Source organism: Jaculus jaculus, chromosome 1, assembly GCF_020740685.1.
Source record: "Jaculus jaculus isolate mJacJac1 chromosome 1, mJacJac1.mat.Y.cur, whole genome shotgun sequence".
NCBI classification, from domain to species: Eukaryota; Metazoa; Chordata; class Mammalia; order Rodentia; family Dipodidae; genus Jaculus; species Jaculus jaculus.
The window spans coordinates 169,722,902-169,739,810 of NC_059102.1; the positions used below are offsets into that span (position 1 = coordinate 169,722,902).

A 16,909-nucleotide genomic window follows, 5' to 3' on the forward strand; every position below is an offset into this window, starting at 1 on the left:
TGATCTGGAAGTTTATCTCAGTGAACCTGAAGCTGTCTGCTACATATGGGTCCTGGGAAATTGAACCTGGGTCCTTTGGCTTTGCAGGAAAACACCTTAACCACTAAGCCATCCCTCTAGCACACATTTATACTTAAAAAAATATTTTCATTTATTATTTATTTGTGTGTGAGAGAGAGACAGAGAGAGGGACAGAGAGAAGGAGAGAGAGAGAGAGAGAGAGAGAGAGAGAGAGAGAAAGATTGGGTAAGCTAGGACCTCCTGCAACTATAAATGAACTCCAGATACATGTGCCACTTTGTGCATCTGTCTTTACACAGGTACTGGGGACTTGAATCCAGCCCTTCAGGCTTTGCAAAGAAGCGTTTTTAATCATTAAGCATATCCCTGCACTTACACTTTTGAATAGCGTAGGAACTGGTAAAGAAAAAAATGTATGGGAACTTCTGAAGTTTGATTGATTGTATTTTGCATTATGATGTGGTAATGAGCCTATGGGGACAATGGATACAAGTTTATGGCTTGAAAGTATCATGTTTTGGGTGTCAAGTTGACAAAAGGTGGACTTTTGATGGTTATGATAATGTATGTGCACATATATTGTGTGTAGGCTATTTATCTATCATCAAGTAACACAACTATTGACTGAAAAAGTGAAGGACAATTTTTTCCTAGAATCTCTGTATCTTCTGGGTTAGCATTTGCCAAATGAGAAGAAAAAGTGCATAAGAAGCATCTGAGTTCCCACATAAAGTCAGATATACAAAGTGTGCATGCATCTGCAGTTTGTAGTGGCTAGTGTGTACACACACACACACACACACACACAGACACACACACATGCACACACATATCTGGATAAAAACAGGAAAGGAAGAAATGATTTTTCACACTTGTGTCCAACTTATCTTGATATTTTTATCTTAGTATTTCTGGTTGATGGTGTCAGGTATTGTATTAAAAATGGCTGCTGAGCATTCTGTTAAATATTTCAGCTGGATAAAAGCACCTGATGATGGGATTTACTTAGAGTAAAACTTCCAGAAAAATGAAGGGAATGCATAAATGGTTTGATACCAGTAGACAAATTTTAAGGTATATTATGGTCTCCATCACCAACCGGTTAAATTCCAGACATCTAAATAGTATTAAAATGCCCCAAATTGAAAAGAAACAAACAACACAAAGCCTGACAATAATAATACTGGTGGGATATGGAGAAATAGTATGTTTCCTTTGTTGACTGTGGGAAGTGGAAAGCTGTAGTTATGCTGGAAGACAATAGCAAAAATTTACAAAGCTCAACACTGTTTTAGTGAAGAATCCATCAATAACAGTCCTTGGTAGCTATATACCCATTAGTGCTGAAAACAGATGTCATACAGAAGCATAACACAGATGTTTGAATAAGTTTTATTCATAAATTTTCAAATCTGAAAATAAGCAGGAGATTTTTCAGAGGGTGAGCAAATAAACCAATTATAGTAAATGCATACACTATCCTTCAGTGATGAGCAGAAATCAACTATCAAGCCACAAAAGTATACAAATCTTTAATATCTTATTATTATAACAGGTTATACTACAGAGCTCCTATTATAAGACATTCTGGAAAAAGTAAAGCTAGAAGGACAAAGGAAGTTAATATAACCTTGCAACCACACAGTGTTACTTTGTTTTTCTCTTTACATAACCTTATGGAGGGGGCTTACAATCTTTTAGATTTTGGCTTTCTCAGACTTATTACCTTTTGAGTCTGTTGAGCCTCCCTCCTCCTCTCAGGAGGGAGTGTTTCAATTCAAAGGAATTTGCTATACAACTTGCTACCTGTTCCTCCAGCTCTATCACTCTTTCAGCCCCCTCTTCCACAATATTCCCTGAGCCTTAGAGGGATGAGATCTCTGGCTAATCATTGGGCTACTATGTCATAGGAACAGTCAGTCTCAGGAGCTTGACCAGGTAAGTGTGCAGTATTCCTCCTATTGCAAAAGTTATTTCCTTCCAAGACTGGAATGAGGCTTACAATAATCGTGACTTATGGGCATAACACAAATGTTTAGCAGAAAACCTGACAAGCCTATCACATGCAATCAATAAAATCACAGCAGTTTTTCCACTATTGGAGACCATGACCTTCCCAGCCATAAGGCTTTTGATTAGGTTTACAGTACCAGACATAACTCCGTCCTATAGAGTGGGCCTTGGATCCAGTCAAAAAGCTGTTGGCTCTACCCACAGCAATCTATTGTATCAGCAAGCACAGCTTGCCTGGTAGATCGATAATGTAGCATGCAGGATCCACAGCATAGTAGGACTGCTGGGGACAATTCTCTCCCAGTGGACTGCAAAGCACCCTTAGGCATTATGAAAGGTAGCTTTTAAGGAGGACGCTTTCAGCTCAGCTTAAACTTGATTTCTTTATGTTCTGCAGACAAGCATGCGATGTTTTCAGCAACAGGGTCTTACCATCTAGTTGTGGAATGCAACCAACAGGAGTGGCAATACCTTTATTCATTTTATCTCTGGGGCCTCTATAACCAGCAACTCATAGAGAGGTAGCTGATCCCAATACTGGGATCTTTCCCCAACAACCTTATGGCATCTGGACATGCCTTTTCTCATCTATGTAAGATATTTTAAACTCCTTAACTGTGGTATTTATTACCCTCTCAGATCTGAACATGTAAGACACTCAGAGGTTAGCTCTGTGACATCTGTGTGATCAAAAAGTTTTATAGAGCATGGGTAGGATCTCTGAAGGCCCCGGCCATAGATTCCAAGCAGGAACCAGTTGGTCTCAGGAGTTAGCAGATAAGGGGATGCTAAAGAAGAAAGTTAGCAGGGTCCAGTGCAGCATGAAAAGACTCCAATGCTTGCATCAGCTGTTTTCTCCAACCAGCAAGGTTGGGGACAGTATCATGGATAGGAGATACTATCCCATCTAGTCTTGACTTAGCATTTCTACATCTGGTTGGACTACAAAAACAACATTGTACCATTTGGGATGTTTTTGCTTAATATCAGCAAAGATAGGTTCCATAGCAGAGCCAAACTCGATGACATTAGAGACCCCACTAGGGTAGGGGCAAGTGAACCCAGCAGTGTGCATGGCTACCAGTGAACCTTTAGAATCAAACACTGGGGATCCAGAAGACCCACAATAAAAAGTCGTGTCATAAGTCACCACATTAGGGTTGTGAAGCATTTCCAGGAAACTTCTCTGGGTGTACATATGGACATACTGCCTAGAATCACCACAACCGGCTGCTTCCCTTGCCTGTAGATTTTCCCAACATTTACTTTCTCTCTCACCTTGAGGGATCACCACACAGCCATCAGTAGACTTGGATTCTCCATCTGGATGGCCAATAATGTATATCAGACCACTGAGTGGCACAGGAGTAATTCCATTATACAGCCCTACAGGGACTTGTTTTCCACTTTCCTTCAGTCTCAGGACAGCATAGTCAAGAGTGACATCAGATATCTCAAACCAGGGGTCAAGGAGGAAGCAGTTGTCTTCTTTTACTGGGAACTCTTCAAAATCAAATATTACCCTTACACATTCACTAATTATTGATGCCCACTTACTTGGCTCAATTCCTTTGCCCACAATATCATTTATAACATGTCGACAAGTGAAAATGTATAATCCTTTAAAAACAAAGCAGGAGGCACTACCCTTATTTCCATTATTGTCCCAGAAGATGAACCCAACTGAGTCACTGAGCTTTGAAAGAAGTTTGATTACTTTCACTGGGGTAGAATTTTTTGTCAGTTTCCCAAAGTTTTTTCTGTGCAGGTTAAATAAGGAAACTTTACTCTTTCTTTTCTTATTTTCTTCCTTGATATAAGCTCTAATTATTTCACGTTCTCTTTTCAAACTGGGGTACTCATGTACAATGTATTCTTTTAACACCTGCGTATTTCTTTTCTCTAGCTCGGAATTCTGCATGGCCTCTGCTGCCTTGCTGCTCTTTTTTACCTTAACCTCAACCTGAAACAGCTTGCCGTCTAGCTCATCCACTGGCTGAGTGTTTTCTATGATGGTGTCCAGGTCACTGATGAGTTTCCAGTAGTTGTTCTGGACAAAGGAAAGAAATCTGCCATCCCTTTGCAGAGCGTCCTTGATGGTCTCTCCTTTGAAGCCATAGACACAGAGTTTGTTCCCCTCTTTGTGCAGTTTTCCACATTTCAGAATCTTTTTCTTTTTCTTCCCAATGGCATGAATGTAAAATGTGACACAGTCAGTAGTTACCTCATCATGCCTGACAAACACTTGGTTATCTTCCTTCTTGTCATTTTCACTTTGGAAAAATTTAATTACCACATGGCTACCTTCTGGAAAACATTTGAGGGGCATTGCTAGGTTTATGTACCCCTTAATGCCTTCTGTTCCAAACACCACCATTTCTTTGCCTTTCTGAATATCCGTCTCCTCTTTAACAGCATCAAGAGTAAGAAGTGCAGTATATAAGCTTTTTGTTTCTCTTTCTGTAAGCTCTTGTTTCATATTTTTGTTTTTCCTGTGGTTCACATCCAAGGTGAGGTAAATTGTATTCTTCTTGGGATTGGTCTCTTGTTGAGTGTTCTTCGATGAATGAAATCTCTTGTTCTGGGTGTTAGTTATCTCCCTTTGTCTGTTTTTAGATTCACCCTTCATATCAGAAAGCTTTGGATTGTTTTCTTCTTCTCTGGGAACCTAAAAATAAATGCCAGATAAGTTTCAATGACTTATTAATACTCTAGCCCATTGTTTCCCATTTTAGGATGCAATTTGCAGTATTACTACTGGAGACTGTATCAATTCTAAATCATCAGTGAATAGAGTTACATCGCAATTTAACTTCTGATTTGAAATGTAAGCTCATGTTCCTATCACACCAGTCAAAGAAGCTCTTCCTATATTACACAAGATGTCTTTTTTTCCCAACAACTAAGAGGAAGAAACATGGCATTATCTAGATCTACTAAAATCTATTAGCTCCCACAGAGGGTATTTCTAGTCTTTTAAAAATCATTTTCAGGGCTGGAAAAATGACTTAGTAGTTAAGGCACTTTCCTGCAAATCCTAAGCACCCAGGCTAGATTCTCCAGGACCTACATAAGCCAGATGCACAGGGTGGCACATGCATCTGGAGTTTATTTGCTGTGGTCAAAGGCCCTGGCATCCCCCATTCTCTCTCTCTCTCTCAAATAAAATCTTTTAGCAAGATATATCTTTGTTGACTATTACACTGGATTTGAGAGGGAATCAGGTAGCTTTGTTGTGAGGCAGTTAGGGTGACTGGTCTCCTGAAAGTAAAGGCAGTAATGTCTGCCCTTGCAATTTGCACTTGCTAGAGATAAAGGGATAAGCTGACTTCTTATCTTTTGCCCAAAGGAGTTCTCCAGATCTGTTTTTTGTTTTCCACATCCAAGCCTTTCCCTGGGAGGGAGGTCTCCTTTCTTAGAACTCAAATCTAATCCTGACATTGTGGTTGGTCAGGTTCAGCTCCCAGAACTTGGCATCATGACTACACTCTGCCTAAACCAGCCTCTGGCCCAGACCAATGAGCTCTCAATCTGGCTCACGTAAGCCAGAAGGAAAAGGCCACACATTAAGGTGATAAATATGTTTAAGAAGTGGGCAAGCTCTCTTGGTGACCCAGCCCATTCATCACCTGAATCTCCAGGTTCTGGTGAGTCCCCCTCCCCCCCACCCCTATTCCTGCATGGGCTCCTCACCTCCTCCTGCTCTCCACACAGCAGGAGCACTTTGCACTTTCTTTTCCTTCCATGCTAACTGTTTTTACGTTTCTTCTAGGCTCTCCACATGGGCTCTCAGGTCACATGGCTGTATTCATTTTTCTTTCCTTGGTTTTGTACTTCCCCAAATAAATATAATGATTTAATAATTATCCTTCTCAATTTGATTTGCCCAGTTCTTTGGTTAAATGCAAATGTGAACCCAGGGTTTGGGGTTCAAGGACTTCCTTGAAATCCTAACTCTCTGTTACAGATTACACTAATATTTTTGTTTCTTTGAGACAAGCAAGGCAGATGAGACTGCCCTGGAATTTGCTACATAGCTTAAAACTCTTGCTTTGTCTTCTTGCACTGGGATTTCTGACATATTTCACCATGCCCAGATTTAGAATTATTTTATTTATTTGACAGAGAGAGAGAGAGACAGAGAGAGAGTGAGAGAGATTTGGCATGCTAGGGCCTTCAGCCCCTGCAAATGAACTCCACATGCACATGCAGCCTTGTGCATCTGGCTTATGTAGGTCCTGGGGAATTGAACCTGTCCTTTAGCTTTGCAGGCAAACACTTTAACCACTAAGCAATCTCTCTAGTCCCTATACTTTTTATTTTTAAGTATCAAATTAGCCAAGAATATGTGAGTATGACTTAATATCATATATTTGTAAGAGTCTCAGAACTTTCTACCCATCTCCCTCTCCTTCTTTCAATAGGCCATGCTCCAACTAGACTTGAAATTCTGAAGCTACCTCCTGTCATGGTATTTGATATTTCCAAGAGAGTTGGCTTTCCCACTCCCATAATGTTCTAATGAGGTCTGAGGTCTTAGTCTCCCTAGTATTGTTGGATTACTTATTCTCTTAAAATACTTTCCTGCCTCTTAATTCATTAATTGGTAGAGAACATGGCCCCAAGTTCCTAGACTGGAACAGAATGGAAGAGTACCCAGACAAGTAATGGGAGCCTCCCCTAGCAGGCTGGAAGAGAGGAGAGACCCTGACTCACTATTTAGATGAAATAAACACAGGCAACTCAGGTCACCTAGGTGGATGAAAGGGAAGAGAAACCGTAATTCTCTTTTCCTTTCAAATAAAAGACAGGAGAGGATTAAGAAATAGTGATGTATTCAGAGATCAAAGAAGAGTCATACATGTCACCAAAAGTGAGAAGCCACCCCAAAGGAAGACACAGGTAGGAAGGAGGCAAGCAGGGGACACCACGTGGGGGAAGTGCTCCCAGCCTGAGACTATACAGTGGGTTCCAGGTCAGCCTGCACTAGAGTGAGATCCTACCAATAAAAACAAAGAAAAACACACTGGAACTCTGCTTGTTATTAGAGCCTATGCTGGCTCTTTAAAAAGCCAAAAGTGGCCAGTGTCACTTGGCAGTGGGAATGCTGTTTCAATCTTTGGCGACCTGGCTGTGTTTCCCTGCCCCTGGTGCCCCAGGTTTAATCACAGGCTACACTGCAGAACTGGGTGCTTGGCCCCCTGGTCATAGCCCATAGGGCTCTGGGATATTACTACTGTATGTGGGAAAAACTTCTTACAAAGGACAGTAAGCAATGTAATAGAAAATAAAATTCTGCACTTTTCCCTTCTATCACTGAGGATACTCTAACTCAGCTGTTAATGGAGCTCCTTATGCTCTTTCCTAGAATTTCAGTGTCTTTAAAACTGTGTGGGATGGAGGGATGGCTTGGCAGGTAAGGTCCTTGCCTGTGAAGCTTAAGGACTGAGGTTAAATTCCCCAGAACCCATGTAAGCAGATACACACGTACATGTGTCTAGAGTTCATTTGCAATGGCTAGAGCCCCTGGGAATCTCTCTTTCTTAAAAAAAGGGAGTGTTTTTTCTAATTTTATTTCATTTTTATTTTTTGCTAAGGTTCCAGAGCTGCTCTGGGAATATAAGGAGATGATGTATTTCCCCAAATGCTTGGTCTGTTAAATCTCTCTCTCCTTGCGAGTCTAATCTTACACAAGGCCATGTGAGGTGACCAAAATGGTGGCAGCTACATGAGTTGAGATGGACTTCTGAGTGTGGTCTGTTCTTGTTGAGGTCTGGCATGATATACCCTGGGGTGAGGATCCTGTGCCTATGAGAGAGGCGAAACCAGAAAAACACCTACTTATTTGCTGGGTTATTTGAACTTATTCTTCTTTTCTCCACAGGCACCAGGCACAAGAGAGAAATGCCATCTGGTACAAATGACCTCTCCTACTTCCATGTACTCCTTAGGCTGTCTTCTATCCATATCCTGGAACACACAGTATAGACGTGGATGGAGCATTTCAGCCCTGACCTGACAAAGTGCATCTTGGTACAGGACAGAAGACTCAAGAGGAAGGGAGAATTATGATCCAAAATCCAACAGATGTTAAAGGCCGTATGTGGACATTAGATAAACATAAATCAAGCATTCTCCTGTCTCAGACTCCAAATACATTTAACCCATATTCTCTGGAACTTCTTCCTGAGACAGAGTAGCCACCTGACTCTGTGACAAGGAAAAGGAGTACAAACAGCTCAAGGACTTTGGGTTCCATGTATTTTCTCTCTTGCCTAAGGTTACTTAAAAGGCACTCACTGTCACATCATTAGTGTTCCCTCATTTCTTCCTAAAATATGGTTCTCAGACTTTTGCTAGACAGAAAAATGAGTAAAAGCCCTTTAAAATGTAAGAGGTACCCTGGTTTATCTAAGGCTAAAGCAGGTTAGAGCTTTGTAGTTTAGTATGTAAACAGATAATTTTAATTTGTTCTATGGTGTGATGAATGTTATTTATGTTCAACTCATTTTAATAAATTGTAAAATTTGTTTATGTCAACATGTCTCATGATTACAAAGTTAAAATTTAGTTCACTGTTGTTGGTCTGCTAATGATAACAGTTTCTGAAACTGGCTTTAAAATGTTAAATATAGTTAGTGAAGTTTCTATATTTCTTAAGCTTTTAACTCCTAGGTAGATTGTGTCTTAAGATCAAGTTTTATTTATTAATTGTTGATTTCTCTTTTACAAATCTACATTTGAGTATCAATCAAAAAAAAAAAAACTAGAACTTTAAAAGTAGTTAATTTCCTGTGCTATTCAAATGTGAAAACAGAAACTAAAGGATGTTAATTCTGCTAAGTGGTCATTACTGGGTATATGAAAAAAAATTCTGTCTTTTTGCATTTTGACTTTTGTTCTTGGGGAACAAGGAAGACTCCCTGTATTCTGAGATAACACATGTTCCCTTAATTTAAAGATATGTCAAGGGACTCCATTCCTAATACCTGGGGACAAGTGAGTTAACAACATTAGAATTTGTGATTTACAATGTTGGTACCATTCAGACATAAACTGTTGGGTATATTTATCAACTTCACCTATTTTAATAGTCATATAAAATATAATATAATTACCTTATGCTAATCATATTATCTTTAATGTCCTTTAGATAGATTGCTATAGGTTTCTATTTCAGTACTGAACAAAATGAACAAAAAGAGTTTTTTTGATACAATCAAGCTGTACTGGTTTAATCAATGACCAGATTCTTTTTACGTTTACTAAGATACATGTCATACACTCCTACTCAAGTATATTACTATTTAAGTGAATGTCTCAGTTCTGATATCTCATAAGACTCCTGTTGCTTAAATGAATAAATTAATTCTCAAGATTTGGTATCTCCTGCAACAAGATAGAAAGTCACCCTCAAACAACTGTCTTCATCTTAGAGAAATAGTCCTCTAGCTCCACTGTTTCTGAAGTTAAATGATTAAATTGTCTCTGCTCTCTCTGAGTAATTGGTATGCCTACTTCCAAACGTATCCAGATTAACTAAAAATGTTTTCAGACAATGATACTTTTATGCTTTTTAGTGCCTTAGTTGCTCTTTGTGATAGAGTCAATTTAGAGATGTTTTCTTGCTCTTTATTAAGTCAACTGATTTAGATTTGTTTGAACAAAATTGTTTCCTAGGAAGCTGGAGACATGGTTCAGTGGTTAAAGGCACTTGTTTACAAAGCTTGATGGCCAGAGTTTGATTCCTTAGTACCCATGTGAAGTTATATGCACAAAGTGGTACGTGTGTCTGGAGTCCCCTTGCAGAGGCAGGAGGCCGTGGCACATCTGTTCTCTCTCTCAAAATAAATAGGGACATTAAAAAAATTGTTTCTTGGAATGTTAACATGTCTTGTCTCTATTTACAATTGTGTGATATTTAAAGATTAGATATGCATGCTTTCTATATTTTAGAAGTGTCTGGCAATGTCACCAGACAGCTAAAGTTAATGAATAGACAGAATAATCCTGTATACCATTGTTTAACTATGTTGGTTTTGCTAAAGACACAGATGTGCTCCACATCCACACTTTCCAAGGCTGGTGTAACTGTCATTCTAGGTTTCCAGTAACTGCACATAGAAACCACAGTAATTGAGGACAGTGTAGCTAAAGAGACAAGCAACATTTTGGTCCCTGCTCTCAGGTCAAACATACTGCAGGAGATGACTGGACACACTAAACACGTCTTTCAGCTCAGGTAAGTCATCTGTCCTCTTGGACAGAAAGGTCATGAGGACCCAGAGATTAGTTCTCAGCCAGTGTGTAATTTGCAATAGGAGAGCCACAACAGAAATAACTAAGTTTCCTCTACATTCTTTGTAATAACACTAATATTCTAGGAGAAAAAGATTGTAAGGCAAGGGGCTCCATGATGCCTCAGTGGTTAAAGGTGTTTCCTTGTAAAGCCTGATGGCCTGAGTTCAATTCCCCAATACACATGTAAGGCCAGATGCACAAAGTGGTGTATTCATCTGGAGTTAAGTTCCAGCAGTAGGAAGGGTCTGTTGTACTCATTCATTCTCTCTCTCTCTCTCTCTCTTAATATATAAATAAAAGAATGTTAGACAGTATGAATTTACTGTGGTCCTTTATATACACTCAAAAACATCTCTTCAGTCTAAATTCTGTAGGGAACATCCAATGGGTATACTGTAATACACTTTTCACCACTCAAATAATTTTTGAGCATATTTAGATACTTTAAACTTCTCATTTGTTTTGTTTTTGAGACTCTATTTAGACTATTTTGGCCTTGACCTTGTTATCCTTCTACTTCTGCTTTTAGAATGCTGGGATTACAGATTGTAACAGTAGGCCTGTCCTGACACTTTTAAGAGAAAGGGATGGAGTATGTTTGATTATTAGCTTGCTTTCTCATGGGGTAGGATAAAGACAAAAAGATCAAAGCTTTTTGCAAATTATCAAACTATTTGGATCTTCTAGCTTTCTAAGATTTTAACTTTGAAGTTGTAATTTAATTTTTAACTTTCAAATGGCTGCCATTTCTCATCCCTTGTGACAAATTAAAGCAACATTTATACTTACAGAAAGGAAAGACTAGTTTGGTATGATAACAGAGCTTGAAGAAAAGCAAGAAATCTGGCTTTATCTCAGCAAGCTTTAAGTCCAAGTATTTACTTCTGTCTCAAGCCAACTCCTCTCCTTTCTCTTCTTAAACAAATAGGAGGAAAACTTCCTGACTTGTCTAATAAGGTTATGGTAAGAATGACTAGACACAAAACCAATTTATAAACTTTGAAAAAAATAGTTTTTGAGTCTTTAAAAAATATTATCTTTTTCTTTTTTTATTTGAGAGAGAAATTGGCAGGGTAGGAAAGAGAGAGAGAGGGAAAGAGAAAATGGGCATGCCAGGGCCTCTAGCCACTGCAAAAACTCCAGATGTGTGTGTCCCCTTGTGCATATGACTTATGTGGGTCCTGGGGAATTGATCCTGGGTCCTTTGGCTTTGCTGACAAGTGCCTTCAGAACTAAGCCATTTTTCCATCCCCTGATTTATAAACTTTAAAGAACTAAACACATATAGACTCTTATGACTACATAGCAATCACACTCAGAAAAATATTTCCATGTTAGAAAATAGCATTGACTTTGATTTTTCATAGATTACTCTTATAAATTGCATTTGGTTTTCTTCATTATGGTCTAGGTAATCTTACAATACTTTTTGAGTTTAACAGCTACTTTTTATTTATTTTTTTGTTCATTTTTATTTATTTGAGAGTGACAGAGACAGAAAGAGGCAGATAGAGAGAGAGAGAGAGAGAGAGAGAGAGAGAGAGAGAGAGAGAGAGAGGGAGAGAGAGAATGGGCACACCAGGGCTTCCAGCCACTGCAAACGAACTCCAGATGCTTGTGCCCCCTTGTGTATTAGGCTAATGTGGGTCCTGGAGAATCAAGCCTCGAACCGGAGGCTTTACAGGCAAGCACTTAACTGCTAAGCCATCTCTCCAGCCCAGCAGCTACTTTTATATGGCTGAAATTTATCTCCTTACCCCACAACCATGCATCAGAATAGAAAGAGTAAAGTAGATGAAAAAGATATCAGTGTATGTAATATTCTCAATACATAATTATACTTCTTCCCAATTGTATATTATACAATTGAATAATTATATAACCTGTGGCTAAGGATGCCTGTCAGCTCTGAGTATGTTCCACAAGTGGTAGTTACAAACATACCTGAGGAAAATAGTGCTCAATTTTCTTATTGTTCCTAGTATCAAATGAGATCTTCTGTGACTTGCGCTTCTTACAGTTCATGATGGCTTGACAATGAAGCAGATGGTTCAGCTGAAACATCAAGCATAAAGTGTTTGAACTGATAGCATGGCTCTCCTTAACTGTACACAGGGAAAGATTACATGGGTCCCAATCCCACCATTTTCCTTGCTTGTCCCAGGATGCTAAATTGGCAAGTAGGTAGTATATTCACCAACCACATTGAAAGCAGGGCATTATGGGTAAGACCCTACGGCAACCAATTCACAGAAGTTATCTGCAGTAGTTAACTGCACAACTAACTTGGAAAGCAGACTCTATCTAGGTTTTGCTTGGGTGAAAGTGTATCTTAGATATAAAAGATATCTGCTCAAGCAGAGGTTGAATCAGAGACTAGGTAGAAATAAGTACCCTCCAAAGGAGTTTGTACTTAAGAGAATTCAAAAGTGTACTGACATGGATGCTAATGTCCAGTTGTCTTTAAGATGGATATGGTAAAGGACGGTAAAATTACAGAGAAATGAGTAGAATAAAAGCTGGGTAGTACCTAAAAACCAATAATATTTGGAAAGAAATACCAAAAGAAATCCATAGTTGATCCAAAGTTCTGGCATGGAACCTCAGTTACTACTGTTTTTTTTTTTTTTGGTTATTGTTAAAACAGTTATTTTCACCTCTATTTCTTCTTTTCTAATACCACAAAAGCAAGTGAACAATTTGGTGACACCATTAAGATTTCTGAGTTCCTTTATAAGGATCAATACCACTGAAGATAGCAGGAACATCTGTGTTCAGTACTCACAGTCTTAACGCCTAACATGTGGCATTCCCTCAGCTAGTACACTTATAAAGACATACTCAAGGATTAAACAGAGTAGGCATAGGATGCACTGGGTCATGTGCTAAATGCTGTTATTAAACTCTCTGTTGAGATTCTTACTCCATCAGTAGATGTGTAGTATGAGCTCTACTTTACTCGTAATGAGGATGAGCTTTACCAGGCGTGGTGGCACACACCTTTAATCTCAGCGCTTGAGAGGCAGAGGTAGGGGATTCAGCATGAGCTTTAGGCAACTCTGAGACTACACAGTGAATTCCAGGTCAGACTGGGCTAGAGTGAGACCCTACCTTGAGAAAAAAAAAAGAAAAAGAACAGGAACTTCTCGAGAGGTAAACTTTGACTAAAGGTCATAAAACTCTAGAGGGTAGATTTTGGAGACTTTATAACAAGACCATTTTTCTGATATAAAAAACAGAGCAAAAAGTATATGAAGTTTCAAGAATCCATAGAATAGTTAATAATTGACCATTTAATATTTTCAAATTTACAATCTCTTTTTATTTTACTTGTTTTGAAGTAAGAAATAGTTTGAAATTTTAACCTTGAATCACTGCCCATCCCTAGAACATCTTTTTCTTACATAATCACAGTACCAGTTCATTCTCATAAAAACCCATCCAGGAAACAAAAATCACCTTTAATTTAATTAGTTTAAGGTTTAAATGTATGTTATGTATGTGTGTGAGGTTCACATGTGTTTGCAGGTTCACTTGTGTGTTTGGATTTCAGCAACAACCTGAGGTTTAATTCCTCATGTATGCTGTTCATTTTTTGTATTTTGGAGACAGGTTCATTTATTGGTGTGGAGCTTACCAATTAGGCTGCACTGAATGGCTAATGATTCCGCAGGGATCTGCCTGTCTTTATCTGCCACTTTAGTCCTGGAGTTCCAGGCACACCACCATGCCCAGCATGGTCACTGGATACTGGAATTTGACTTGGGTCCTCACGCTTGTGATGCAAGCAATAAGATAACTGAGCTTATCTCCCCAGATCTATTTTTATTTAAGAACAGTCTTGTTGGGTAGCCTTGCCTCACCCTCCTGAGTGCTGGCATTGGTAAGTGTGCACCTCCATGGTTGGCTTTATTATGCTTCTTAAGGGTTTTTGGTCTAGAAAAATGACAAAGTTGCTGGAGAGAATGGAAAATTATGTACAGAATGGTCACCCCCAGAATTGTTTCTTCACACATTGTTTACCACATTCAAAGATGATACTGAGGCTCTTAATCCCCCTTGAGTAGATAGGAGCCTTATCTTCCTCCCAGTTACTATGGTGAGCCCCTAAGAAAATCTATTTGGCCGCTATGAATTGCAGTTTCTTGTTTGTGAAAAAAGCAGGAATTCTAAATAGATAAAGTCATATGTTATTGCTCATAAGACTGCCTGAGCTCAACTTGCAGGTTGCCGTATAATGGTGACATGGCCTTGGCAATATTAACTAGTTTCTGCCTCCTTTTCCTTATCCTAAGAGAAGTAATAAAATCACCCTTGACTAATGTGAAGATTAAAAAGTATACAATGCAGGTAAAGTCTTTTGAGATCAACAGCCCACATGCAATATATTAGCATGTAAGTATTACTAATAGTATTGTTATGACAACTAGTACTTTAATCCAGGACACTCTTTAGACAGCAGAAAACCCAGGGGAGGGGTGAGGGTACAAGACAATGGAAAGGAATGTTAATTAAGAAATCTGAAGGCAGAAGTTTATTGCTCAGTCAGCAAGAAAAAGTGGGCATTCCCTTGCCTATTGCTGACTCACACTCCTCACATACTTGGAAAGGAAAATAAAGCAAGAGGAAATATGAATCATGCAGCTCACTGGCATGTACTTGAGCAGTCACAGTGCACAGACTAGGGTGTTAAGAAAAACTCTACATCTGCCTTCCACACACCTTGTCCACAGTGTCCAGACTGAACCACTCTGCATCAAACGGTAAAGTATCAGTAACGAACCTAGAGCAGCTCTCTTTTGAGAAGCCTAGATTCTTCTCCCCTGGACCCAGAAATTGCTTTACTTCCTACAATAAGACAACAGAGCAACACAGCCCTCCAGGTCCCATCTCCAGCACCCTGAGAGCTCCCCAGGAAGTTGTTTCTCTCCTTACTTTGGTTGTCTGTCTCTTCCTCTGTGTCTCTCCCCCGCCCTCCTTCCTTGCCCCTTTCCACTTCCTACTCTCTGGGTGCTCTAGCCATGTGCTCTTTCTTTCTTTCACTTTTACTCAGCTAGGCTTTCCAGAGGCCAGGAGCACATCTGATCTAAGCCTAGTCCTCGCTCACCACCTCTTGTCTAGACCGGGGCTGGAAGCAGCCACTGAAAACAAACCTGGGCTCTCCAGGCCTTGCAGATGGGTGACATTGCTGGTCAGGCCTCAAGAGCTCCCAAAGCCATCCATTCCCAGCGCCAAATGCTTCAGTGTGCCCGGCCCCATGTTCACCCTGAACTTCATAGTCCACAGGGAATAAGATTCTTGAGAATCCATGCGTTCTCTGTTGAATCTGCATTACACAACTTCAACAAAACTAAAAAGGACAGAGGCAGTTTATAGTGTAGCTGTTGATAGGTAAGGAGTCTTTTTTTTTCCATACATAAAAACTTATGAAAAATTGAGGGTATAATTACTTGTGATGTAGAAGGAAACGTTGAAAGGAACTCAGGCAGCTTCTCCTTTCTCACCGCGGGGTAGAGGGGTCCCTGATGAGAAGGCCGATGACCTCACAGCAGCACACTGGTCCTCACTCGAGGTGCTGGCTTCACCTGCTGTGGACGTGGGCAATGTCAAATGCTGGCTCCCAGCAACTTGTCAATGAAACCAAGCTGAGCTTGCTGCTACCGAGGTGGCAAGCCAACGCCCGCCACAGAATTTGGGTCCTGAGGGCAGAAGGTCAAGTGCGAGCCGGGGCTTTCCGATTCCATAGGACGTTCCAGCCCAGCCTCGCCTCTGGGGCGTGGGTAGGGGCTGGGTCCCGGGCACGGGCATGGGAGCTGCCGCGCGGAGCGCAGGTCTTTCCCGGCCCTCTCCTCCAGCCGGGGGTCCTCCCGCTCTCTCTCTCTGCTAACCGATTCCCCCAAACTCCAGGGCTGCCCCCAAGGCCAAGGCGTAACTCACGCGGGAGGAGCGTCCCTTCCAGAGGCGCTGGGACCCCAGCCCGGCCTCTGTGGGCAGGAATCCTTCCCCGTAGTCGCGGAGCCCCGGCGGCGGGAAGAAGGGCGGCCCGCGACCCGGCTGCTCGGGGCGGGAGCTCTGGAGCGCTCCTCCACCGCCTGGGCGGCGACCCGCCCACTGGCGCCCCCGCGGTGCGCGGGAAACCGGGCGGCGGGCTGCGGCGGAGCAGGCGCGGCCGCGCTCTTCCTCCAGGGCCGGCAGCGCAGTCGGGCTGGCGGGGGCTGCCCTGGGCGGGCCTCGGCGCAGGGGATCCGCTCCGAGTCATAGGGACCCAAAGCTAGGATTTCTGAACTGGCTTCTGCTGCAGCTCCAGCCAGGAGCAGGGGACCTCCACTTTCCAGGTCAGCGCTGGAAAGCGGTTTCTTGCTACCCTGTGCTCACGGGTGGGGAAAAGAAGCCAGTCACCAAACCAAGCTAGAGTGTCATGTGCTGCAAGCAGGCAGGAGTCACTGTGGCCGGGTGGGTGGGTGAGTGAGGAGGGCGCTTGGGGCCTGGGGGGGCGGGGTGTGAGTGGGTTCCTGGAGGGAAGGTCCTCTGAGGGGGTGGGGTGGGGAGGGGGCAGGCTCCAGGTCTCTGACAA

General features: G+C 41.3%; 1 protein-coding gene across 4 annotated transcripts; it reads right to left on the minus strand.

Annotated features, from left to right (window-relative positions):
- Positions 1 to 1,397: 1,397 nt before the first annotated feature.
- Positions 1,398 to 16,403, minus strand: Fam111a (FAM111 trypsin like peptidase A). 4 transcript variants are annotated; one of them, XM_045141622.1, is made up of 5 exons: positions 16,273 to 16,403; positions 15,786 to 15,923; positions 15,489 to 15,685; positions 12,280 to 12,390; positions 1,398 to 4,702 (listed from the first exon to the last, which is right to left on the minus strand). In XM_045141622.1, exons 3-5 carry the CDS (start codon positions 15,519 to 15,521, stop codon positions 2,942 to 2,944), a joined length of 1,905 nt encoding a protein of 634 aa, XP_044997557.1. In that variant the 5' UTR covers positions 15,522 to 15,685; positions 15,786 to 15,923; positions 16,273 to 16,403; the 3' UTR covers positions 1,398 to 2,941. The 4 variants fall into 4 exon arrangements, with proteins under 4 accessions (XP_044997557.1, XP_044997556.1, XP_044997558.1 ...); XM_045141621.1 differs by having other exon boundaries at positions 15,786 to 15,920; positions 16,273 to 16,382; XM_045141623.1 differs by lacking the exon at positions 15,489 to 15,685 and having other exon boundaries at positions 15,786 to 15,920; positions 16,273 to 16,382.
- Positions 16,404 to 16,909: the final 506 nt, after the last annotated feature.